The sequence below is a fragment of the Hemiscyllium ocellatum genome, chromosome 17 (assembly GCF_020745735.1).
Source record: "Hemiscyllium ocellatum isolate sHemOce1 chromosome 17, sHemOce1.pat.X.cur, whole genome shotgun sequence".
Taxonomy (NCBI): Eukaryota; Metazoa; Chordata; class Chondrichthyes; order Orectolobiformes; family Hemiscylliidae; genus Hemiscyllium; species Hemiscyllium ocellatum.
Genome location: NC_083417.1, coordinates 69876770 through 69903107, shown reverse-complemented (window position 1 = coordinate 69903107; position 26338 = coordinate 69876770). Strand labels below are relative to the sequence as shown.

Sequence of the window (26338 nt, the reverse complement as noted above, 5' to 3'; positions counted from 1 at the left end):
CTTGTGGACATTCGACGTTCCAATGATTAGCAATCCCAAAATTACAGAAACGCTTCATTCCAAAATGGGATTTTTACCTTAAAATAGCAACAGCACTCAGCCAGGATAGAGAACCTGCTGAGGGCATTTCACCCTGAAACATGGGCATTAGCAGTATTAAAGATAGTCCTGGCAACACTGACCAGGGTTGCTTTAATAGCTCCAGGAATTCTGAGAGCCCCTACTGAGCAGACTGCCATCAGTAAAGGAAAGCATTGCTCTCTTAACAGCTCTATTTATATAACCGTGGACTAGTCAGACTGTCCTGCACATTGTTTGGAGCTGTTGCTCAATCATGTTGGTTCTCTTACGTGTACAGAATAAGAACAAATGCAGATGATTCTCTGAATTACTAAAAACAGCTCATCTTTAACTAGTATTGTTTTTTTTTCTCTCCATTGAGGTATTTTCAGTTTGGTTTTCTTTTGTCTCAGTTTGGTGCTGCTTGTTTTGCTCGCTGTGCTACAATAAAAATCCCATTTTGTGCGTGAGAGAAAGGTTAAAAAGATGAACGACAAAGTAGCAAGAGAAGGCAGTCTAGTCAAGGCAGCAGCCTCATCAGTATGCAGAGTTGGACAGGAAAGATTCAAACATCTTCAAAGCTCGTGCTGGTGCCCACTGTGGTACCATGTGTCCAGCCCCCTGAGAAAACAAGAGAAACAAAGGATTAGGATCAATGGCCATCAACATCACGCTGGTAACTCCAGACTCCAATACCATCTTAATTGCCCTCTCTGAAATATAAACATCCCAATGTCCAGGACATCTGGTTGCTGGGTACTGGATCAGTGATGTCATAACAGTCCCATGATTCTTTGCCTGAATATTGTAACATCACAATGTCGACAATATTTTCTGATATGCGCGTTGCCATGCCAACCAGCTACCCAACATTCAGACACAAATCTGATCATAGCTGTCATTGTGTTGTCTGATGTCCAATCAGTTTGGTCCTCTCTATTTGTTGAGAGACTTTCTGATCCATTGAGAATTCTGGGTGAAGGCTGTCACACAGGACATCATCACCTAAGCTGGGAGAGTGGGAACAAAGTCTTGGAAAACTGAGAGCCAGTGAACCCCTAGAGGTTTCAGGAGTACAAAACTACAGGAGGCGAGGGTCCCTGTCGATCAAGAGAAATGTTCACTCGCAACATCACAAGTCAACTAAGGGTGCACAATAATTGGCAATCTTGCAACAAAGTGAGAGTAAGAATTAAAAGAGACAACAGAGGACGTGGTTATTAACTGTGAGTATGAGATGCGTGGAGGGAATTGGGTCAGGGATGAAGGGTTGGTTGTTGTAGTCTAAATAGCTCCTTCAAGCCTTGTGAAGTTCAGGAATTACAAATCTTGTTCAAAAGTACATGATGCAGACACAATGTTGGCAAACTTCACCTGGATTTATCCCTGCTGTGAAGTTGGCATGGTAGGCTATGGAGTCATACTGCACACCCTAATTGGCACATTTCATTACAATTTCTTTTTACTTCTTGTCATAATCCTCTTGCCATTGATAATTTTAGTATTTGCATCACATATCAATACCATTAAATATCCACAGTCTTGCTTTCATTAGGTCCAGGGCATTTGTTATAACCATGAACTTAATGGTGTCCTCCTGTCTGTTGCCTTACATTTGCTGACTCAAGTTGTGAAGGTTGTTACTGTTTGGAGCTCTTCCTTGAATAACAATTGTTGCCGGGACTTTGGTTTATCACCTCTGCACCTAACTTGTGAAAGAGAATTCTAATCTGTTTATTTGTAAATAGTATATCTTAATATAACTCTCAGGGGGAGATGATGGCCTAGTGGTATTATTGCTGAACTGTTAATCCAGTAAACCCAGGGAATGTCCTGAGGATCCGGCTTCGGATCCTGCCGTGGCAGATGGTGGAATTTGAATTCAATAAAAATCTGGAATTAGGAGTCTAAGGATGACCATGGATTGATTGTTGGAAAAACCCCTCTGGTTCAATAATGTCCTTTAGGGAAGGGAACTGCCATCGTTATCTGCTTTGGCCTATATATGATCCCAGGCCCACAGCAATATGGTTGACTTTTAACTGCCCTCTGGGCAATTAGAGACGGACAATAAATACTGGCCTAGCCAATGATATCCTCATCCCATGACTGAATAAAAAAAAACTAAGACAGATTTCAACAAAACTAGGTATACAGACTGTGGCCCTAGGAAGAAATGATGAGGTTTTGACAGATCCAGATGACTGGGAGGTGGGGAAGTTGAGTTTTGTTTTAAAAATGTGTGGTTTGTTTTATTCGGAATGTCATGGGCTGTCTCAGCCACTGTAGTGCTACCTGTAGTACTCAGCTGCCAATGGGTGAGCAGAGGTTTCAGGGCAGGTTAAGGGGTGTGGATTTCCTGTCAAGTCTACTTATCGAGATAGGAAAATACATTTCTCCAGCTTTTTCGGAAAAGAGCATCAAGGAAGAGCTGCATCATTTTCATAACGTTAGGTTAAAACAGCCAGGCAGAGGTACACACTTTAGTGAGTGCTGTCTTCACTTGTGTTGTAATTGAAATTAGCTGGAATGTGTTGTTGGAAAAGCGCAGCAGGTCAGGCAGCATCCAAAGAGCAGGAGAATTGACGTTTCGGGCATGAGCCCTTCTTCAGGAATGATTCCTGAAGAAGGGCTCATGTCCGAAATATCGATTCTCCTGCTCTTTGGATGCTGCCTGACCTGCTGCGCTTTTCCAGCAACACATTTTCAGCTCTGATCTCCACCATCTGCAGTCCTCACTTTCCCCTTGTAACTGAAATTATCCTTAACTGAAAAATATTAAAGTATATGGAGTCACAGATCAGACATGATGTCACTGAATAGTGGAATAGGTTCGGGGTTGGATAGGAGGATGTGAGCCGACTATCATTGGTCAGTCTGAGATGAGAGGAAGTGGGATATCGCGAACAGTCCTGAGGAGCTCAGGGCAGGGTATCACGTGTCATTGTAAGCTGGTTATCGGGGTCAGTGTAATATGGAAGGATGTCACAGGTCAGTGCAAGATAGGGGTTTGGTGAATCGGATATCATTCGGTGTCATAAGAACAGGTCATCACATTTATGGTTGTTGGGACTTGCTGGGTGTATCTTGGTGGTTGTGTGTCCCTTGCATTGCAACAAAGACTGCCCTTTGAAAGGACTTCACTAAAACATGCAAAGATTGGGGACAAATACAAATCGTTGTCTCCCCAATAAATGTAACTGGTATTCAGTGATTAGTGGTCAGACTGCAGCATATCTCATGTTACTCTCATTGTTAGTGTCACTGCAGATGCAAATTCCATGACTATTCTTGTGATCTGGTCAATTCTGAGTGCAAATTTGTACAAAAATGTTACCTTGACAGTCAGGAAGGTAAGGTTCTCGTATTGTTCATAGAACCCAGCGATCTGGTCATTGTAAATCCATGATTGATAGTCTCGGGTTTTCTGTCGGAAAATGGGGTTAGACAGTCATGTAGTTAGTTATTCATTAGGAATGACACATCTATAACTCGGTTCTTACTGGAGTTTTCAGACAGAGCTCCCACCTTAATTGGAAACAGCTCAAAGTTATTTTTGCCCATATTAATGACCTGAATGAACCTTGCTCATAAACACAGTACTGTATTGCTCCAGAATCTGTCCAGCAGTGAAAGAGGGGGAGTTCAGCAAATTAGATCAAGCACTCAGCATCTGTGCTCACAGTGCAGCAAGGTGCGAACAATTCAACCTTTACAGAAAATAGATTGTTTACCGTACTCTTCCCCCATCACTCCACCCCGAAAGCATTGACTCTAGCTTGGGTTCAGCTTCACAGTTCTAATACCTTTCTCAACACCACCAACCCTCATTGCCTCAACAGCCTCCAGGACAAAACTACTTAACGGCACCTTTACTATTCACTCCCTCTACCACCAACAATCAGTAGCAGCAGTGTGTACTAATACAAGATGCAGTGCAGAAATTTGCCCAAGATCCTCAGACTTGCACCTTCCAAACCCATGACCACTTCTATCTAGAAGGACAAGGGGCAACAGATACATGGGAACACCACCCCCTTCAAGTTCTCTTCCACTCACTGTCCTGACATGGAATATATCCCCTTCCCTTTGCTGTCACTGGGTCAAAATCCCAGCATTGCAGGTCTACCCACAGTACATGGACTGCAGCGGTTCAAGATGGCAGCTCAGCACCACCTTCTCAGAGGCAACTGGGGACAGTCAGTAAATGCTGGGCCCAGCCAGTGACACCAACATTCAGGAAAGAATTAATGAAACCTCTCACCCTCTCCCAAGCCAATCCAGCATCCACTCACCCACCCACTTTCAGCAGGATTCAGTGATCTGCAGATGGAAACCCCCACCTATTTACACCAACCCCCAACCACTTAACTACCACCATCTCTAAAGCTCGATCAGCTGCCTCACTGTAACAGGAATAATATCAAAACTGGAAAGGTTCAAGGTATCAAGTATTGAATGGTAAGCCACGTACCCGCTGATTCAGCGACTTCACAAACCAGTTATCTCCAAGGAAGTTACAGGCCATGTCAGTGTCCCCATTGTATACCAGCACTCGGAGACCCTTGCTGAGCAGTTGCAGATAGAAATTCTGCATGCTGCTGTACATGCGTTGGTAGCTTGCACTGACCGCAGAACTGTAAGGGGAGAAGATGGGTGAGCTCTGGCTAGAAGAAATATGTCAAAGTCGACCTCAAGTTCTTAACTTCAGCAAATTGAGATGTTCTAATTTAAAAGTATTCGTTAGACAAGGGGCAAAATGGAATTGAATTATAAATCAGTCACTGACTTATTGAATGACAATACAGGCTCAAAGTGCTGTCTAGCCAAGATTAGCAGCATTAGCCAAGATTTGTGGCATGGTGGCTCAGTGGTTAGCACTGCTGCCTCACAGTGCCAGGGACCCAGGTTCGATTCCAGCCTCAGGTGACTGTCTGTGTGGAGTTCGCACATTCTCCCTGTGTCTGCGTGGGTTCCCTACGGATGCTCCAGTTTCCTCCCAGAATCCAAAAATGTGCAGGTCAGATGAATTGGCCATGCTAAATTGCCCATAGTGTTAGGTGCATTAGTCAGGGATGGATAGGGGAATGGGTCTGGGTGGGTTATACTTTGGAGGGTCAATGTGGGCCAAAGGGACTGTTTCCACACTGTAGGGAATCTAATACTATTAATTGGAATAATGTAATACATTATTTTAACCTAAGCCAGATCAAATTAGTGAAAAATAGACCATTGGAAGTTTCTAATACACTCAAATGGAGTAGTTCCATATCTCAATTCTCTCATAACTCTTGTTTCCTGATCCTGGCTGAATCCTGGTGAATATATACTAGGATTTAAACCACCATAATCTTGTGGCTGTAGTGTGTCTTTAATCATAACCTGAAACTGCACAATGTGATCCAACCATTGCTTTGTATAAATTGATCATCACCTCTTCACCCTTATTTATAAAATCTGATGACTTTTTTTTACAATTGCTTTATCTATCTTTACGTGGTCACCTGGAGAATCATGTATTCAATTTCCCAATGGGTCTCTGTTTGTCCATACCCTTCAGTGCCTTTGCATTGAGCATGTACCCATTAATCCTCATTATCTCACTTAGAAACGTTGCCTCTTATCTAACAACATCAAGTCAAATGTTTCAGCTGAAAGTCCATCCACTAACTCAGATCAACAGGTAACAACAGTTCCAGCTACATCTCTACGTCAATCATAACTCAACCTGTCATGTTGTATATATTGGTGCTCCCTTTCTAAGTTTGATTGCTTGCATCTCAGTCCTGATGAGTGCAAGCCAAAAAGCTCTTACATTGTGTCTCTTTTCAGCAATGCTTAAGCTTCCTGGGTCCACTAAAAGTCTTTCCCAATCCCTCACCATTTGTCGAATCATAGAATCCCTACAGTATGGAAACAGGCCCATCGCCCAACAAGTCCACACCAACCCTCCGAAAAGTATCCCACCCAGACCCATTCCCCAGATTTACCCTGACTAATGCACATAACTTATACATCCCTGAACACTATAGAACAATTTAGCATGGCCAATTCATCTGACCTGCGTATCTTTGGATTGTGAGAGGAAACCAGAGCACCTGGAGGGAACCCATGCAGACACGGGGAGAATGTGCAAACTCCACACAGACAGTCGCCCAAAGCTGGGATTGAACCTGGGTCCCTGGCGCTGTGAGGCAACGGTGCTAACCACTGAGCCACTGTGCCATAAAAAAAATCTGACCTCGACATTAGCAAACAGGTGAATCTTCATCTCTATCCATGGGAATGAATGGATTGACTGTGCAATTTATCTCTACCAGATTTTCAACTTCCATTCAATCCAATTTGAAGTGGATTAGTGTACTGATTGTTTAATCCACTAACAGAAACATTTGTCTACAATTGAGGTTAAACCAATTTATCAAGAGACTATTTCAGTTGACATGCCAGTGCAGCACTGAGGGAGCTGAAAAATGTGTTGCTGGAAAAGCGCAGCAGTTCAGGCAGCATCCAAGGAGCAGGAGAATCGACGTTTCGGGCATAAAGCTTATGCCCGAAACGTCAATTCTCCTGCTCCTTGGATGCTGCCTGACCTGCTGCGCTTTTCCAGCAACATATTTTTTCAGCTCTGATCTCCAGCATCTGCAGTCCTCACTTTCTCCTAGTACTGAGGGTGTGCCATAGTGTCAGGAGTGCCATCTTTAGGATGAGATGTTAAATCAAGCCATACCAATCAAAGGCGTATCTTGCAGATACGATACTGTCTGTTTGCAAACATGTTCTTTTACCTGCAGAGTTCCCAAGGTTGGACAAAGTCTGGGATGTGCAGAGCCTGTCTTACATCTGCACGATTGAGCCAGGTCCACTGAGCGGTATCATTGATACATGGAGGTGCCATGTTCTTTGATGTAGCTGCATTCTGCTACAAGAGCAAAAGAAAATGTGAGTAACAGAGAGTACAGATACCCCAGAGATGCACACACAATTAAACCCAGTGGGTCACAGGAAGATGGGCAAAAATAATTTATACAATGAACGAAATTGTCTCCTTAATTGGTGACTAATTGACAGTGAGATCAAGAAATCCATACATGCAAGAAGAATGGGTCATTGGGATTCTGTCAATTTGGAGTTAAGGGAAGTGTTTGGGTACATTGGAATTCTGTATAGTGAAAAGAAGCTGTGTTCAACGGGATTCTGTACAGTGACAGCAGGAAGAGATTGGTCCATTCGGATTCTGTCCAGTCAATGTGACTGAGAAGAGATCGGATCCATTGGGATTTTATACAGTGAGAGTGAGTGGGAAGAAGTTGGGTCCATTGGGATTCTATATAGTGAGAGTGAATAGGAAGAGGTTGAATCCATTGGGATTTTGTATGGTGAGAGTGAATGGGAAGAGATCAGATCCATTAGGATTCTATATAGTGACAGCGCGAGGGAAGAGGTTGGATCCATTGGGATTATATACAGGATGGAAATAGATGTTCAGTACCTTTGGTATTTCAAAGTTGTAATATCGGAAGAGGTTCTTGAGATCTGTGTGGAAGCGTGAGTTACTTCCTGGTATTCCACCAGCACAGTTCATATACAGCGAGTACACGTTGAGTCCACTATTGTAGATGATCATGAAGACCTCCTGGACCTGGAAAGACAATAAGTTGTCAATGGCTGCTTTCTCAGGTCCCCTGAGTATCCAACAGCCTGTCACCTTCACACCTCATCTGTCACTCCCTTCAACTGGGAACTTGCATCTGGCCTAAGGATTGTTGGATGAGGCTGAAGATAATAGGACCTGATAAGAGGCTGAACAATGGGTTGTTATGTGAATAGAGAGTGGGTGAGTCATGCAGGTCTGCTAAGAGTTAAACCTGCAGGAAATTAATAAAGGCTGGCTCTACCACAGAAGGCATATATTTGGTCAAAACATTTGGATTGGTTACGTGCACAGATAATTGTAAATATAAGGCACACGCTTGGCACAGAGCTTAGTGTATAAAGAGCCTGAAGAAATCCTTTTGTTCAGCAACACTTCAAAGATTCGTGCTGTGCAAGAAGTATCTAATGCCACGAGGCATGGTGAAGACATCAGCCAGGCCAGCTGTGAACTCTCCTGGGTAATAACATCTGAGTTTACTAAGTGGAGTGAAAGACAGTGATTGAAGTCTCTCTAGTTGCTAAAAGTGTGTGTTGTTCATTTAAGTACAGGTCGTTCTGCTCTAACACACGTTTCGTTAATGCGAATTCGCTTTAATGCGATTGACAAATTGGGGACACTGTTTCTATAGCACGAACATTTAAAGCATGTTCACTTTTTTAAATTTCAAAAATATAAAATAATTTGATGGTCTGTACAGTTGGTCATGCCATATATATGTAAACATTAACTGAGGCATCAGCAGAGCCCAAATGACTACGTGGGCCCCCTGTTCTTCTTTAGGCAGGCAGATGTTACACGGTGGTCTTTCCCCACCGCGCCTTGGCGGCAGCTGCCCCAAGCTTCAGCGCGTCCCACAACACGTAGTCCTGGACCTTGAAATGTGCCAGTCTGCAACACTCAGTCGGGGTCAACTCCTTCAGCTGGAAGATCAACAGGTTTCGGACCACCCAGAGAGCGTCCTTCACCGAGTTGATGATCCTCCAGGCACAGTTGATGTTCGTCTCGGTGTGCATCCCGGGGAGCAGGCCGTAGAGCACGGAGTCCCGCGTCACGGCGCTGCTCAGGACGAACCTCGACAAACACCACTGCATTCCTCTCCAGACTTCCTCTGCATAGGCACATTCCAGAAGCAGGTGTGTGACAGTCTCATCCCCCCCGGCAGCAGCTTCGAGGGCAGCGTGCGGTGCGGCTGAGAGTCCGGGCGTGCATAAAGGATCTCACTGGCAGAGCCCTTCTCACCACCAGCCAAGCCATGTCTTGGTGCTTGTTGGAAAGTTCTGGCGATGAGGCATTCTGCCAAATGGCTTTGACAGTCTGCTCAGGGAACCACTCGATAAGATCCGCCCTCTCCTTTTCCCGAAGGGTCTCAAGGACACTACATGCTGACCACTTCCTGATGGACTTATGGTCAAAGATGTTTTTCTTCATAAACTTCTCCAAGAAGGACAGGTGATACGGAACAGTCCAACTACTCGGAGCGTTCCGCGGCAGCCAGGCCAGGCCCATCCTTCGCAACACCGGGGACAGGTAGAACCTCAGTACGTAGTGACACTTGGTGATTGCGTATCGGGGATCCACGCACAGCTTGATGCAGCCACACACAAAGGTGGCCATCAGGATGAGGGTGGCATTGCATGTATGTTTTCCCCCGTTGCCCATATCTTTGTACAGCGAGTCCCTTCGGACCCGGTCCATCTTTGACCTCCATATAAACTGGAAGATGGCCCGGGTGACTGCAGTGGCACAAGTTCTGGGGATAGGCCAGACCTGTGCCACGTATAATAGCTATGACAGTGCCTCACACCTGATGACCAGGTTTTTTCCCACGATGGAGAGCGACCGTAGCTTCCATCTGCCCAGTTTCTGTCTCACTTTGCTGATACGCTCCTCCCAAGACTTAGCGCATGTCCCACCCCCCCCCCCCCGAACCAAATACTTTCAGGTGATCGGTCCTGACGGTGAAGGGGATTGGGGATTGGTCGGCCCAGTTCCCGAAGAGCATGGCCTCGCTCTTGCCTCGGTTTACCTTGGCCCCTGAGGCCCGTTCGAACTGGTCACATATGCACATGAGTCTGCGCACGGACAGCGGATCTGAGCAGAAAACGGTGACGTCATCCATGTAGAGGGAGACCTTAACCTGCAGGCCCCCCGCTGCCAGGAATAGTCACCCCTCTCAGGCTTGCATCCTTCCTAACGGACTCGGCAAATGGCTCTATGCAGCACACAAACAAGGCAGGAGAGAGAGGGCAGCCCTGCCTGACTCCAGATCTGACTGGGAAGCTATCTGATTCCCACCCATTGATTGAGACAGCACGGACGATGTTGGTGTAGAGCAGTCTGATCCAATTGCAGATTCCCTCCCCAAAGCCCATTTTGGAGAGAACATCTCTCATATACCTGTGTGATATCCTGTCAAAGGCTTTCTCCTTGTCCAGGCTGATCAGGCAGGTGTCCAACCCTCTGTCCTGCACGTAGGCGATTGTATCCCTGAGGAGTGCGAGACTCTCAGCGATCTTCCTGCCCGGCACAGCACAGGTTTGGTCGGGGTGAATCACTGACCCCAGAGTAGACCTGACCCGGTTGGCGATTACCTTTGACAGAATTTTGTAATCCGCATTCAACAGTGAAATTGGTCTCCAATTTTTGAGTTCCTCCCTCTCCCCCTTCCGCTTGTAGATGAGGGTGATGATGCCTTTCCTCATGGATTCGCTCATGGTACCTGCCTGAAGCATACTGACATACACCTCCAGCAGGTCCCGGCCAATCAAGTCCCACAGAGCGGAATAGAGCTCGACCGGTAAGCCGTCGCTTCCGGGAGTTTTATTCTTTTCGAAGGACTCGAGGGCCTTGGTCAGCTCGTCCAGAGATAGCGGCTGGTCCAGCCTCTCGCGTGTTCTGTCGTCTAAAACCTCTGTGATAGACGACAGGAACGACTGGGAGGCCACACTGTTGGTCGGCTTTGCGTCATACAGACTGGCATAGAAGGATTTACTGATCCTCATGACGTCAGCCTGAGATGACGTTGTCGAGCCATCTTCTTCCTTCAGGCTGCTGAGCACAGAGCTCTCTTTGTGCACCTTCTGGAAGAAGAAACGTGAGCACGTCTCGTCCTGCTCCACCGAGCGGACCCTGGACCGGAAGATTATCTTGGAAGCCGATGAGGCAAAGAGCGAGGCTTGCTGGCCCTTCACCTCCTTAAGGTCCTCCATGACATTGACCCCCATCATCTACAGCAGGAGCAGGTTCTGCATACTTTCCTGGAGCTGGGACAGTTTACCCCGCCTCTCTCTCGCCTCCGGAACACCTTTGAGGATGAAGAACCTCTTGATGTTCCCTTTTACTGTTTCCCACCAGTCCGCTGGAGACTCAAAGAGGAGCTTCACGGTTCTCCAACCTGTGCAGGCCCTCTTGAGCTCCTCAATGTTTCCTGGGGTCAACAGCTTTGTGTTTAGCTTTCACGTTCCCTTACCTGCCCGCTGCTCGTCCTGTAGGTGACAGTCGGCCAGCAGGAGGCAGTGGTCAGAGAAGAACACTGGCTTGACGTCGATGGATCTGACTGAGAGCGTTCGGGACACAAACAGGTAATCTATCCTTGAGCGGATAGACCCGTCTGCCCGTGACCAGGTGTATCTACGCTGCGTTCCGTCTGCAGGGGTGCTGAAGACGTCGTGCAGCTTGTCCATCAGGGCTCATACATCAATCCCAGTCCCTTTGCTTAAATGGTGCAGCTTTACACAATTTTCTTATAACGTGGGATTGCACAAGAACGGAACTACACATTATAGTAGAACTGACTGTACTTAATAAACTACTTGTAGTTTTATAGAGCTCTAGGTGTCTTCGTCTACATATGTACTGTTGTTCCTCAGAGAAGGTAACAGGACTGAACTGACATATAAACTGACAGTCACATTGGTAAATCTATGAAGATGGAAGGTGAAGTTGATAAGCCGGTTATGAAACCCTATGGGGTACTGAGCTTTACAGACAGAGGCAGAAAGTGCAAAGTTAAGGAAGTTCTGCTGACTGTGATGTGGAACAGAGACCTGCCATCCCTCCAGTGAGAACATAAGAAACAGGAATGATGTCTTGCTGCTATTCAAAGTGCGTCAGAGATCAGTGTAATGGGTATCATTGAAAATAATCCATCTGACATGTCACAATGTTGTTTGTGGATCTTGCTGTGTGTAATTTGGCTCTCTCATTTATGACATTAAACCAGACTTCAAAGATACTTAACTGAGGTGTTTATGATGTTCCAAGTTAAATATCACACAATACCTTTTATAGTCCAACAGGTTTAATTGGAAACACTAGCTTTCGGAGCACTGCCCCTTTATTTGGTTGTCCAGCCACCAAAACTAGTGTTTCCAATTAAACCTTTTGGACTATAACCTGGTGTTGTGTGATTTTTAACTATGTACACCAATCTAAACATTATGGCACAGACAACAGAACACAGGGGGCTAACACCTTCAACATCTTATCTGGCTGACACCAATTGTTACAGTTAACCTGAGAATGTAACTTTTAAAAAAAGTTTTTGTGATTTACATATTAAAGAAGTGAAGCAATCATCATCATTCTAACAGATGAGAGACTTAACAAACAGTCAAGGTATTTTTCAATATATAATTTCAATTACATCACACTGCAAATTTTTGTTATAAATTCTGTGTCTTACAATTGTATCCTCCACAACCACCTGATGAAGGGGCAGCGCTCTGAAAGCTAGTGCTTCCAACTAAACCTGTTGGACTATAACCTGGTGTTGTGTGATTTTTAACTCTGTACACCCCAGTCCAACACCGGCATCTCAAAATCATGATGTTCCAAGGTTGTGAAAGGCGCTATATAAATACCTGTCTATGTTTCTTATATCTAAGTTTGCAGAATCAGAGAGCAAATGCAGAGTGTCGGGGGGACGGGGGTCAGTAGGTAAGTGAGGGGCACCTACCGATTCTTGGCAATAATAGTTGTCATTGTTGACAAAGTTGCAGGATCCACCTTGGCAGCAGTACGTGTTCAGGTTGCTCCATAATCTTAATTGGAGAAGAAAGAGAGAGAGAAAGAGAGAGAGAGAATAACATGGTCAAGATCACATCTTTATGTGTTGAGGGCCAGGCAGCACCATGAGGAGACACTGCCATCCTTCCCATCCTATCCTCTTGCCTCAGTCTCCTCACGTCAAGTTCAATCTCCTGCGTCTACAAATTGAGTTCCTTATCTCAGCAGGTAACAGCCAAGTATCGTATTCCTCAATTTGGAACCCTGATATTGTCAATCAGCACAGAATCCAGTGAATACATCAGTATCTATTATCGATACAATTTTGTCTTGAGGGCAATGTTGCAGGTTCCATATATTCCAATAGAAATCAATGAATTGAATGAGGTTGCTGTATTTAATTTGAACGCTCACTCCACAGTGTTCTCAATGAGTGGGATTCCATCTCCCTGTAGAATCATAGAATCCCTACAATGTGGAAACAGGCCCTTCGGCCCAACAAGTCCACACTGACCCTCTGAAGAGTAACCCACCCAGACCCATTCCCCTACCCTGTTATTCTATAGTTACCCCTGATTAATGCACCTAACCTACACATCCCTGAACAGTGTGGGTAATTTAGCCTGGCCAATCCACCCTAACCTGCACATCTTTGGATTATGAAAAGACATAATTTTATAGTTGACTTCCCATAAAGGTGTGAAATGTTATCTTTTAAAAATTTGCAATCTTTGTGAATACGAGAAAACAGGCTAAGCGATGGTTGTGCAAACTGTCATCAGCTTACCCCCACTACCCTCTCAGGATACCAGGATTGGGCATTCATGCCAAAGATTCCCACAAGTCACAAAGCAAGATGGAAACAAACAGGCCCAAAGACCTGACTACAACTTAAAGAAGCTGGGAAATTCCTTGGTCAATTTATCCCAAGGGTCACCATTGGGCTTGTTCTGGGCTGAAGATATTACCCAAAGCTGCAAAAATAGTGCCTCAGACACTAAAACAAAGAACTGCAGGTGCTGTAAATTGAAACTAGAAACAGAAATTGCTGGAGAAACTCAGCAGGTCTGGCAGCATCTGTGGAGAGAAAGCAGAGTACACGCTTCGAGTCTAGTAATCTTTTTTCCAGAATGGTCACTGGACCTGGAAACGTTAATTTGGCCTCTCTCTCTCTCCACAGATGCTCCAGACCTGCTGAGCTTCTCCAGCAAATAGACAACAGCTGCGTTTGTTTGCTGCGGTGCCTGTTGTTTGTCAGTTCAATCAACGGTGTCCTGAGAATTTGTCATAAAAATGTCACTTGCTGAAACTACCTACAATTATATTTTTTAGCATCTGTAGCTGCATTTCCTATCTGCAAAATCTAACTTTTTGTCAGTTTTTCCCATGGTGAACTTGTGTCTGGATTTGAAATGTGAACTGTCAATGGAATTACACTTTCCTACCAGTTGGGATTATGCAGCAGTACTTTCTGAGATGGTGCAATTACAGTGCTCGAAATACATGAGGGTAGTTTCTATTAGAAATTAGAACCTAGGAATGTAACTCCTGTGACAATGAACAGGGTAAGTCGAAGAATATCTCATTCACTTATTTCTCCTTTGCTCCTTCTCTCGTATTTTTCTTTGCCTCTGTCTATTTGACTTGTTTCTCATTTCCTTTCCATTCAAAGTGAGGTATTGAAGAATGGACGCTTTAATGAAGTGATACTTTTGGAAAAAAATGTACCTTCCAACTTATCCAAACTCTTTTTACGCCTTCAGATCACCTGCAGACACTGTCCCCGCATTCTGCACTCCTCATCTTGGTCCAAGTTTTTCAGAGAGCAGTTGGAAAAAGGACAAGACCCCATAACCCACAAATACTAATTCCTCTTGGCCTCCCTTCTGTTTTCTTCAGAGAGAGTCCAAAGTGCAGCTTGTCATGTTTTCCAAAATGAGCTCAAGTGAGATAAAGCTCCTTATCCTTGTATCTATTGTCTTCTAGTTGTTAGTAATTTTCGAATGAGACAATCCTAGCTACCTGCAAAAGCAAAAGTAACTGAGCAGGCTATTCACTAATGATCAAATTGTAGCCTCCACTTCACATCCCTGCCTGCCCTTTAGAAGCTCTGAGTCCCTTGTAAATTAAAACTCTACCTAATTCAGAACCAGGCTCCACTGCTCATTGAGGGAAAGAATTCCAAAGTGTAATAACCTTCTGAGAGACGAGGATCTTCTTCAGCTCTGTCTTCTTAACACCTTATTTTGAACCAGTACCTCTGATTTTGGGCTCTTTACAACAGCCACTTTGTCAAACTCCCTCAGAACCTTAAAGATTTTACTGAAATTACCGCTGGGAATGAAAGCCATAGTTTCTTCAGTGGGAACAGGTTGACCCACATTGAACAGATTCAACCCTGCTCTGCGCAACATTTCAGACTGGGTGAGAGCGGTTCCCTGGTTTAGACCAACACACGCTATGATTTGATGTGCTCAGTTTGCGTAACACTCACGTGTCCCCAAAGAGTCCATGGTAATATCCAAAATAGACAAGTGATTGGTCATTGTAGAATGTGCTGCTCAGTCCGTTCCCAACTCCAAAGCCCTAGAACACAGAATGTAGTTTCACCACAACAAGCTTGGCTCCTGCCCACGCTCCACCCCCTGGATTGACTCCAGTACATACAGATGCTGATAGTCATTGGACACTAGGCATTGGCTGGGGGATTGAATGGTGCCCACTGCACCTGATTTCTAACATATGGAAACACTGTAGCCCACACCAGCAAGGATCATTCTCACCCTGAGTGAGGGGATAATGGGTTTGATTCCCATTGCACATATTGGAGGGCAAGACTGAGATCTGAGAGTTATTCACTAACAGAGATACTGTTTCTTTATGAGAAGTTAAACTAAATCTCTGCCCCTTCAGATCATGGAATTACTACAGTGTGAAAACCGGTCATTTGGCCCATCAAGTCCACACTGACCCTCTGCACAGGATCCCAACCAGACCCAACCCCCTCCTCTCTGTAACCCTGCATTTCCCATGGCTAATCCACCTAACCTACACGTCCCTGGACACTACAGGCAATTTAGCATGGTCAAACCACCTAACTTGCACATCTTTGGTCTGTGGGAACACCTGGAAGAAACCCACAAAGACACAGGGAGAACGTGCAAACTCCATACAGACAGGCTGGATATGAACCCAGGTTCCTCACGCTGTGAGGCAGCAGTGCTAACCACTGAGCCACCCATGGAGATGATAGATCCCATGCCACTATTTGGAGAAGAGCAATGTGTGGTTCCCCCAAATTTAATCTTTCTGTCACATCAGTCAATCAGATTTCTCCAGCCATTATCACATTGCTGTTATTGAAAGCTCTTCTGCACACATTGGCTTCATTACAATACTGGTTACACTTAATCAATACCTCTGTTGCTGAGAGGCTGTTTGGGATGTTGTGACAAAATATGAAATACATGTTCCTTATTCTCTCACATTAACACCCCTTTAGCTCATGCTTCAATCCCATGTTCAGAGTATGTGGACGGGTTAGTGTTCCTGATTACAACAGAGACACTCCATCCAACAATGACAGCTAGAGGAACACAGGGCTGGGGGAACCGAAAGAGACAGATCCAAGTCTACAGCAGAAGGAATTGCAAAATACCTTGAAGTTAATCGGAGCTGATCCGTCCGCAACTTTCAGGCTCAGGGTCGGTACATAGACGCCTCCATAGCTTTCACCAAAGATGTAGAAATCGTTGCTCTTGAAGCTGGGGAACTTACTGAAGAAATCCTGCAGGGCCAGGTAATTGTTTTCTGCAACCTAGCAAAGTGGGGAGAAGACTATGAGATCAGGGCTTAGTGCTGTGTTTCCCACAGGGTGAAGAAATCATAATGAGATGGAATTCATTCACTTCCAAAGATATTCAGATTTCACCTGTGGCTCAGTGGGTACCTCTGCCTCCAATTCAGAAGGTGTGGACCTTGAGAGCCTTCAGTGACCAATCCAGACTAAGAGCCAATGCTGGTACTAAACTAGTCATGCACTATTCCAAGAACTGCTGAAACACTACACCGAGGTCCCCAATGTTTCTCTGATAGATGTAACAGATCCATGGCATTGTTTTAAAGAACTTGGGAATGATGCAAAATGTGGGACCTTACTCTGTCCAAACTGGCTTCCACATTACAACAGGCTACACTTCAAAAACCCATGTTTGTTGCTGAAGCATTTGGAATTAACTGAGGTTGTGAAAGGCACTAATGAAATCCAAGTTTTTATATGATTGGATTAACTAGTGACAGGAAGGAGTATTTTAAGTCCTGGGGATCTGATGTATTTCATATGCTCAGGTATCAGAGGGGCTTCTAACTATTACCAACGCAGTGATGTGAACAAAAAATAGGCATAGATCAAGGGCCAAAATTCCAATGAGAGTTAAACATGGATGAATTAGAGTAAGGAAAGTGTTGTTGTGCAGGGAGCAGCATCAGTACAATAGAGGTTCATGATCAAGTCCCGCAGGGGGAGTTCTCCTGTGGGCATGTTATTAAGTGGAAGTAAAAATGAAAGCATGTAAATTTGTAAATGATTCCGAATATCAGTGAAGGAAGGGTCACAAGCTGATATCTGGATTAACAGTGTGTAATCATCCACCTTTTCTCAGTGTGAACACTGGACCAAAAATTAGTGTTTCAGATTCCAAACAAATCAGTGAGGAGCTTGCAGTATAAAATCACCTCTTTACAGAGAGAGACATGTGCCAGTTAACATCAGGTATTCAGTAGCTACCTTGCATGACGTATCATTGGTTGGATGCAGGAAATAAACAGCCCTACATTTCATGATTTATATTTGCGAACACATTTCTACCTGCTCCTGTCTGTTAATGTGATGTTTTGGTTTGGTAGGGGATAGGTGTTCTACATTGTTAATTATGATTTTTAATTTCTTGATTTGATTTATTATTGTCAAATGTACCTAGGCACAGTGAAAAGTTTTGTTTTGCATTCAGTTCAGGCAGTTTATACCATATAAAGTGCGTAAGGGTGAGGAATTCAATGTTATGACTGCAGGCAAGGTGCATAAAGAGCCCGAGGTCAACATTAAGTTTGAAATTTGAGAGGCCTATTCAGACTTCTATTCAGAAGTCTAATAAAGATTAGATTAGATTCCCTACAGTGTGGAAACAGGCCCTTCGGCCCAACAAGTCCACACCGACCCTCCGAAGAGTAACCCACCCAGACCCATTTCCCTCTGACTAATGCACCCAACACTATGGGCAATTTAGCACGGCCAATTCACCTGACCTGCACATCTTTGGGCTGTGGGAGGAAACCGGAGCACCCAGAGGAAACCCACGCATACACGGAGAGAATGTGCAAAGCAAGGAAGAAGCTGTTCTTAAATCTGTTGGTACGTGTGCTTAAGCCTTTTGATCTTCTACCCTAAAGAAGAAGTTGGAAGAGATGATAACCAGGGTGGACAGGGTCTTTGATTATGCTGGCTGGCTTCCGGAGGCAGCGGGAAGCAAGGATGGTGGTCAATGGATGGAAGACTTGCGTGATGGACTGGGCTGTGTTCACAAGGTTAAGCATGGCTGCTGGAGATGCAAAGTTTACGTGATGCATTTGTGCATGCACACACTTTGTTTCATGCCAGCACTACATTAAATACCCAGTGTGAGGTGACATTGCAAACATGTACCCACTGCTCTCTCTCTCACCCACACACTGAGCCTGGACAGGCAGCATTCACAAATGCCCCACTGGGGAGAGAGGGGGGGTGGCATTGAAAAGAACGGACTGGCCGATCTCTCTTCCCCCTCCCCCCCTCATTCCCAGCCTAAACCCCTCCTCGGTAAGTTAATCTGTCGCCGCCCTCCACGCGTTGATCTCTCCCTCTCCCCACGAGCTGATCTGTCTTCACCCTGAAACAAATCGACGCCCCCCACCACCACGTGGACATTGCGCCAGTCCTTTGCACATGCGCAGTGCGGTCTTGGAGGCCTGGAACAGTGCGCGTGCGCGGCTCCAGTCTGCCCCAACATGGCGCCGTCACTGGAAGCCTGGCAACAGACCGTTAGTTATTCAACATCCTCTCCAGTGTAAACACTTGTGGACTTGGTCCGGGCCCCGTCCGCCGTCACAAGTCTCTTGATTATGGGATATTTCACGTGACTGCTGAAGGAATTGAGTATTGATGCAGTTCACCCTTGACTGCACCCAGTCAGCAGCAGCTGGCGGGGCCTTGGGCACAAATACCTCGTTATCGTTGGTGGCGTAGTTCTGATTATCCGAGTAGGAGAAGCCAACTCCGGCCGGGGACTCCAGGTACAGGACATTAGCCACCTTATTCCAGCTGTACGGATTGATGTAGAGTGTTCTGCCATCGCTGTCCACCTGGAAGTAACACATTGCAGTCAGTGACCAGGATCCACTGTAACCAACTCCCCTCCCCCCACCCCATCCCCTCCCCACCCCACCCCCATCCCCCCCACCCCCTCACCACCACCAACCCCCTCACCCCCCCCCCCCCCCCCACCACCACCAATCCTCGAACTCACGTTCCACACTCCCCTGCACCCTGTCTCTGAATTACCACTGCCTGGCATCCTGGGTGCTTGGATTGTGGACATTGGTTATAATTTTCAGATACTGGGAGTGGATTGACAACAGCAAATGGATCATCTTTATTCAGGATTATCGCCGGATAACCATAATGTGTTCTGGCATTACAGTTCTTTGAGGAAGTAACAAGTAACATGGAAAAAGGGGGAATCAGCAGATATACTTAGATTTCCAAAAGGAACTGGACAAGATGCTACATCAAAGGGTATTGCACAAAACAAATGCTCATGGTGTAGGGAGTAACATATTAGCACAGACACTGGATTTATAAATTAACAGGCAGCACATTAAACAGAGAAATTGGGTCATTTTTGGGTTGGTAAACTGTAAGTAATACAAACAAAGATAAAGTCACCATTGTCCTACTATACCATAAGTCTGTTGACGGATTTGACAGAGGGAGTACTTTGCTGCAGGGATCAATACTTGAGCTGAACTATTTGCAACCTACATTACTTGAATGAGGGAACTATAAGAAATAGGATCAGAATGAGGCCATTCGACCTATCCACTCTGCTCTGTTGTCTGATCATGGCTGATATGTTTCTCAACTCCATTCTTCTGTTCCTCCACCCACCTCAATAACATCTGATCCCCTTACTAACCAAGAACTCATCTATCTCTATCATAACCTTGGAGTCCACAGCCGTCTGTAGCAGTGAGTTACACAGATTCATCATCCTCTGGCTGAAGAAACTTTTCCTCATCTCAGTTCTAAAGGGTTGTGCCTTCACTCTGTACCCTCGGGTTCTGGTCTCTCCTACTAGTGGAAACATCTTCTCCACACCCACTCTATCCAGGCCTCTCAGTATTCTGTGAGCTTCAAGAGATATCCCACTTATCCTTCTAAACTCCATACAGATCCAGAGTCCTCAATTGCTCCTCATATGACAAGCCCTTCATTCCTGGGATCATTCTTGTAAATCACTTGTGAACCCCCTCCAAGGCTAGTGCATCCTTCCTTAGATGTAAACCCCAAAACTGCTCACTATATTCCAAATGAGGTCTGACTAGATGAAGCCTTACAGTTTCAGCTGTACATCTCTGTTCTTGTCTTCAAACCCTCTTGGATGCTAATTTTGCATTTGCCTTCCTAACTGTCAACTGAACCTGTATGTTAACGTGAAGAGAATCCTGAACCAGGACTCCTAATCCTTTGTGTTTCAGATTTCTGAAGTCTTTCCCCTTTAGAAAATAGTCTAAAAACTGAAAGAACTGTGGATGTAAATCAGGAACAAAAACAAAAGTTGCTGGAAAAGCCGAGCAGGCCTGTGAAGAAAAGTCAGAGTTAATGTTTCAGGTTCGGTGACCATTCCTCAGAACAGTGTGTGCAGAAAATAGTCTATACCTCTTCTTCCTACCAAAGTCTATAAATTCACACTTTCCCACATTCTATTTCATCTGCTGCTTCCGTGCCCACTTTGTTAGTCTGTCCAAGTCCTTCGGCAGCCTCTCCACTTCCTCATACTACCTGTCCCTCCACCTATCTTTTGGTCATCTGCAAATGTGTCCAGTATGCCTCAGTTCCTTCCTCCAGATCATTGATGTATAATGTGAATTGTCCTAAAACCAACCCCTGCAGAACTCCATTAGTCACTGGCTGCCAACCTGGAAGAGTCCCTTTTATCCTCACTCTCTGCCAGTCAGCCAATCCTCTATCCATACCAGTTATTTGCCTTGTACACCATGGGCTGTTATCTTAACTAGCAGCCTTCTGTGTGGACCTTGTCAAAGGCCTCCTGCAAATTCAAATAGATCACATCCACTGGCTCTTCTTTGTCTAATTTGATTGTTATCTAGTCAACAAATTGTAACAGATTTGTCAGGAATGACCTCTCCTTGATGAAGCCGTACTGACAGAATCCTATTTTACCATGCACTTCCAATTACTCCACAGACTCATCCTTAATAATGGACTCAATGTAATGGAGCTAAATTTGCAGATGAGACCAAAATCAGTAAGGGATATAAGATAGGTAGCAAAGTATGTTGTCAGGAAGAGGTAATGATCTTATGAATGTAAATGGGTAGATTTAGATGAACGGTCAAAATTTGGCAAATGGAATATAATGTGGAAAATTGGGAACTTGTCCATTGTTCTCCCAGCCTTAGACCATAAGACACAGGAGTGGAAGTAAGGCCATTCGGCCCACTGAGTTCAATCATGGCTGATGGGCATTTCAACTCCACTTACCCGCATTCTCCTCGTAGCCCTTAGATTCTTGATGTCACGAGGAATTATCAATCTCTGCCTTGAAGACATTTAGCGTCCCAGCCTCCACTGCACTCTGCAGCAATGAATTCCACAGGCCCACCACTCTCTGGCTGAAGAAATGTCTCCGCATTTCTGTTCTGAATTGACCCCCTCTAATTCTAAGACTGTGTCCACGGGTCTTAGTCTCCTCGCCTAACGGAAACAATTTCCTAGCGTCCACCCTTTCCAAGCCATGTATTATATCGTAAGCTTCTATTAAGTCTCCCCTTAATCTTCTAAACTCCAATGAATACAATCCCAGGATCCTCAGCCATTTCTCGTATGTTAGACCAACCATTCCAGGGATCATCCATGTGAATCTCCGCTGGACACGCTTCAGTGCCAGTATGTCCTTCCTGAGGTGTGGGGACCAAAACTGGACACAGTACTCCAAATGGGGCCTAACCAGAGCTTTATAAAGTCTCAGTAGCACAACGGTGCTTTTATAGCCCAACCCTCTTGAGATAAGTGACAACATTGCATTCGCTTTCTTAATCACGGACTCAACCTGCATGTTTACCTTTAGAGAATCCTCGACTAGCACTCCCAGATCCCTTTGTACTTTGGCTTTATGAATTTTCTCACCGTTTAGAAAGTAGTCTATGCTTTTATTCTTTTTTCCAAAGTGCAAGCCTTCTGCTTGTCTAACCTGTCCATTTGGCAGGAAGAGTTTTAGAAAAATATACTCATTAAATGGAGACAGTTTTAAGAATTTCGTGGTACAAAGGGCTCTGAATGACTGATAATGAATCACAAAATTGGAATACAAGTACAGCAAGTGATTAGGAAGGTAAATTAAATGTTGTTTGTTGCAAGGGGAATGGAATGTGAGACCAGGGATATTTTACTTGAGCTGTACAGAACAATGGTGAGACCATTTCTGGTGTACTGTCTTTATTTTTAGAAAAAGACTGCTTTGTCAGCAGTTAGAGAAGGTTTACACGACTCATTTATTACGTATGAAGAAGGGATAAACAGGTTGGACCTTTGCCCATTGGAATTTAGAACAATGATGGGTGATTTTAGTGAAATCTTACAGATTTTTTTTCTTTTAGAGGTCATTTCTCTGTCGGAGTCTCTTCCTCAGAAAGTACTGGAGGTTGGGTCTTTAATGTTTATCCCCGGCTGAGTTACACAGATTTTTGATAGCCTATGGAGTTAAGAGTTATTAATGGCATGGCTGGGGGGAGATCAGTCACAAAGCTGGAGTAAAAGCCACAATCAGACTAGCTATGATCTTATTGAATGCCGGAGCTAACACTGATGCTCTGCCTGAGATTAGTCAGCAGTGAATCTCAATCATCACCCTACAGTAAAGAAAATACTTACGTGCAGAGGTCCATTTTCAGCAAGTAATCCATCTAAGGAACTGCACCCAGGCCCACCGTTCAGCCACAGGACCACAGGGTCAGTTTCTGGGTTTCTCTGGGACGTTACAAACCTACAGGAGACACATTGGAAAATTAACATCCTCCACTGAGGACTCTGCAAGTCGCTGAAGAAATGTGGAATAATTTCAGGGTCTTGAATGGTACCAGCACAAAGAGAAGATATCCAGCTGTTTGTAACCATGCCAGCTCTCTGTCAGTGCAACTCAGTAATTTCCACTCGCCTGCCTATTTTGTATAGTCATACAGATCTTTTTATATAACTGTCCTATTCCCTTTTGCAAAGTGTGATTGAATATGCCTCCCTCATGCTCTCAGATAGTGCATTCCAGACTCAAACGACATTCTGTGTAAACGTTGTCTCTTATGTTGCCTCTGGTTTGTTTGCCAATTGTTTTCAATCAAGACTCTCTGGTTTATGATCCTTGCAACAATGGGAACAATGTCACCTCTGATCTTTTCAAGTCACTGGTTTGGACTACCCCACTTGGAGGAGAATCTCCCATCAGACTACTTAGAACATAGAACATCACAGCACAGTACAGGCCCTTCAGCCCTCGATATTGTGCTGACCTGTGAAACCAATCTACATCCCACTTAACCTACACTATCCCATTATTACCCATGTGTTTTGTAATGGCCATTTAAATTCTTGCCCTCAATCACTGAAAACATTGATTCTGTCCACCCAGTTGACAGATGCATGCATTATCCAAAAAAAGGATGCAGCTGGAAACTTTGACGCATTAAAGGATTCAATGAGGCTGACACGAGGAATCTATTTCCTTTACTTGGTTAAATCTATACCAAGGACACTTAATCTTAAAAGTACAGTTAGATCCTTTGGGATCTGACACTTTAGACAAAATCTGGAAGTCCATCCAAAAAAGCAGTGGATTCTCTCTGTGGAGAATTGGAGCTTTCAGGATTGAGACCAACAGAGTTTTGTTGGGTAAAGTCAATCAGGAAATGAGGTAAAGATGGCGAGATTAAGTCAAGATGCAAATCAGTCATGAGCTGATGAATGGCAGCGCAGGCTGGAGGGGCTGAATGGCCTATTGTTCCTACAGGATTAGGTGTGGGAAGCCTGAACACTTTCCTCTTCCCTAGCCCAGGGGCACTGAGGCCACCTGTTATACCTGAACTGAAAGGAGGGAGCTGTAGAGAAAACCAGCAGCACTGGTCAGAACCATTTGAAGGTGTTGCTGCAGTCTGTTCAGGGGCAGTTTCTCCTTCACTGGGAAAGACACAGCAACAGCTGGCAGGATATTTACTCTTAGATAATCCCTTTGCCTCTGCTCAGTAACTCCATTCCCTACCCAGCTTTAATGGCTGATCCACCACAGTCTGCGTGTTCTCCTGTGTGACCTTCAGCAACACAATGAAAATGTTTCACTTTGTCCCAAGTCAGTTCTTTTGTGAATGTAACCAGAGGTGCCAATTGTAGGAATAGTAAATGAGGGAGAATGGTAGCAAAAACTGATTATGGGTTTAACGTTTGAGAGGGGGGCTCTGATCGCAGAAAGTAAAATGTTGGGAGTTTAAGTTGAGAGAATGCATTTCTTTCGTATTGCTTACAACTCAGACATGGTGAAAGTACTTTTGAAGGAGTGTCGGGGTGAAGGAGTGTTATTATTTGGGAAACACTGGAGCCACTAGGTGTGCATAGTTAGAATAACCAGGTAAACTATTCTTGTGACATTGGTTGAGGGAAACATTGGCCAGAGAGCAGAACCTCTTTGTTTCTGCAATCTTTTACATCCAGCTGAATAAGCAGACAGGGCCTTAAGTTAACCTCTCGTCCAAAAGACAGCACTTCAGAGAGTGCAGCTCACCTTTGGTGCTGCACTGAAAGGGAACAGCATCTCTGTGAAAGTAATGATTGTTCAAGAACAAGTCGGTGCCACAGTGTTAAAAATAGCTCAAAGAGAAGGAAGTGCTGCCTGCCTCCATTGTCTGTCCCACTGAGGGTATCCTAACCCCTCGAACATGTGAAACATCTGGAGAACAAAGAGAGGAAGTGAGTTGTAATGCACATGTGGGAGGGAAAGTATCCATAGCAACCAGACAATTATTTTCTACCATTCTTTCATACAGCTTTATGCAAGAGCATTAGAAATGCCTGGCGTGGAATGAGGTCGTTCAGCCCATCGTCACTATACTAGCCAACAAAGACAATTTACATTTGACACTGGCTTGGAAGCTGAGAAGATGGCATATTTGGACATTAGTCCGCCTTTCGGCTTCACTCCAGTTCTTTTTGTGAGGGTTTACTCCTTTTAGCTTTCCATCCTCCCAAGAAATCCATAAGCTACTTGCCCAAAACTGGGAGTTTGGTTCTTGAGAGCCAGGGCATGTACAAGCAGACCAACACACTGCAGGTCTGAGGGTCAAAGCTCCTCTGACGCTCTGAGTGACACGGTTTGTGGCTGTTATTGGGACACCTAGCTGAGGACTTATCAAAATCCCAGAACTCCTTCTCTTACTGCAATGTGGACTAAAGCACTTCAAATACATGGGTGCCCCATCATCACCTTCGCTGGGTCAGTCAGGGATGGGCAATGAATGCTGGCCCAAGAATGAATGATTGAACTGAAGGTGATTAGGGCTGGGGGAGAAAGGAGCTCATTGGTACATTTCGGATTTGAGAAATTTTATGGATCAGCCATACCACCCTTTCCTCTCAGCCACAACATACTGTATTCAAGCCCAACTTCCAGGACTTGAGACAATAAATAAAACTAAAAAGTTCAAGAAATACTTAGTGGATCTGGAAGCATCTCTGGAGAGAGAAGGAGGTTAACAGACTTCTGTCAAAAACCTTCCAATTGAGGCAATGTCAGAGTGGTGTGAATCAAATGAGCTGTTAAACCAAACCAAACAGCAGTGTATACTTCCAGCTTCTGCTGAAGGTGAGAAGGGAGTTTTCCTTGGTGTCCTGGTGCCAATACACATCCCTCTATCACCTTCACAGAAACATTATCGCTGTTTGTGGGAGCTTGCTCTGTAGAAACCAATTGCTGTATTTCCTATCTTACAATAATGGCCACACTTTGAAATGTAGTTGTAAGAAATGCTACATTAAAGTCTTTTACTTTGTTTTATTTCTTGCTCTTGCTGATTATATGTCCCACAAGCAATTACCTTCCGTTAACTAACCCATTTTCTGAGCTGGATGTCAATGGGACATGAAACAAAAGAAAGCATCACAGCTCACAAATAGAATTAATTGAAAAGCGAGTAAAAGCAGACCCCTCCTATATCTCAATCTCTCCAATTCTACCTCATCAGCAAGTCCACAGTTTAGTAAAGTCCAATTCAGAGCAGACCAGGAATCCAAAATGGAAT

General features: G+C 44.7%; 1 protein-coding gene across 1 annotated transcript; it reads right to left on the bottom strand.

Moving 5' to 3' along the window:
• Positions 1-26338, bottom strand: LOC132823806 (lysosomal protective protein-like). Its single transcript, XM_060837840.1, has 11 exons — positions 26274-26338; positions 22932-23043; positions 18983-19120; positions 16383-16541; positions 15219-15310; positions 12675-12759; positions 7553-7702; positions 6849-6982; positions 4535-4697; positions 3398-3487; positions 1-681 (listed from the first exon to the last, which is right to left on the bottom strand). Exons 1-11 carry the CDS (start codon positions 26276-26278, stop codon positions 598-600), a joined length of 1212 nt encoding a protein of 403 aa, XP_060693823.1. The 5' UTR covers positions 26279-26338; the 3' UTR covers positions 1-597.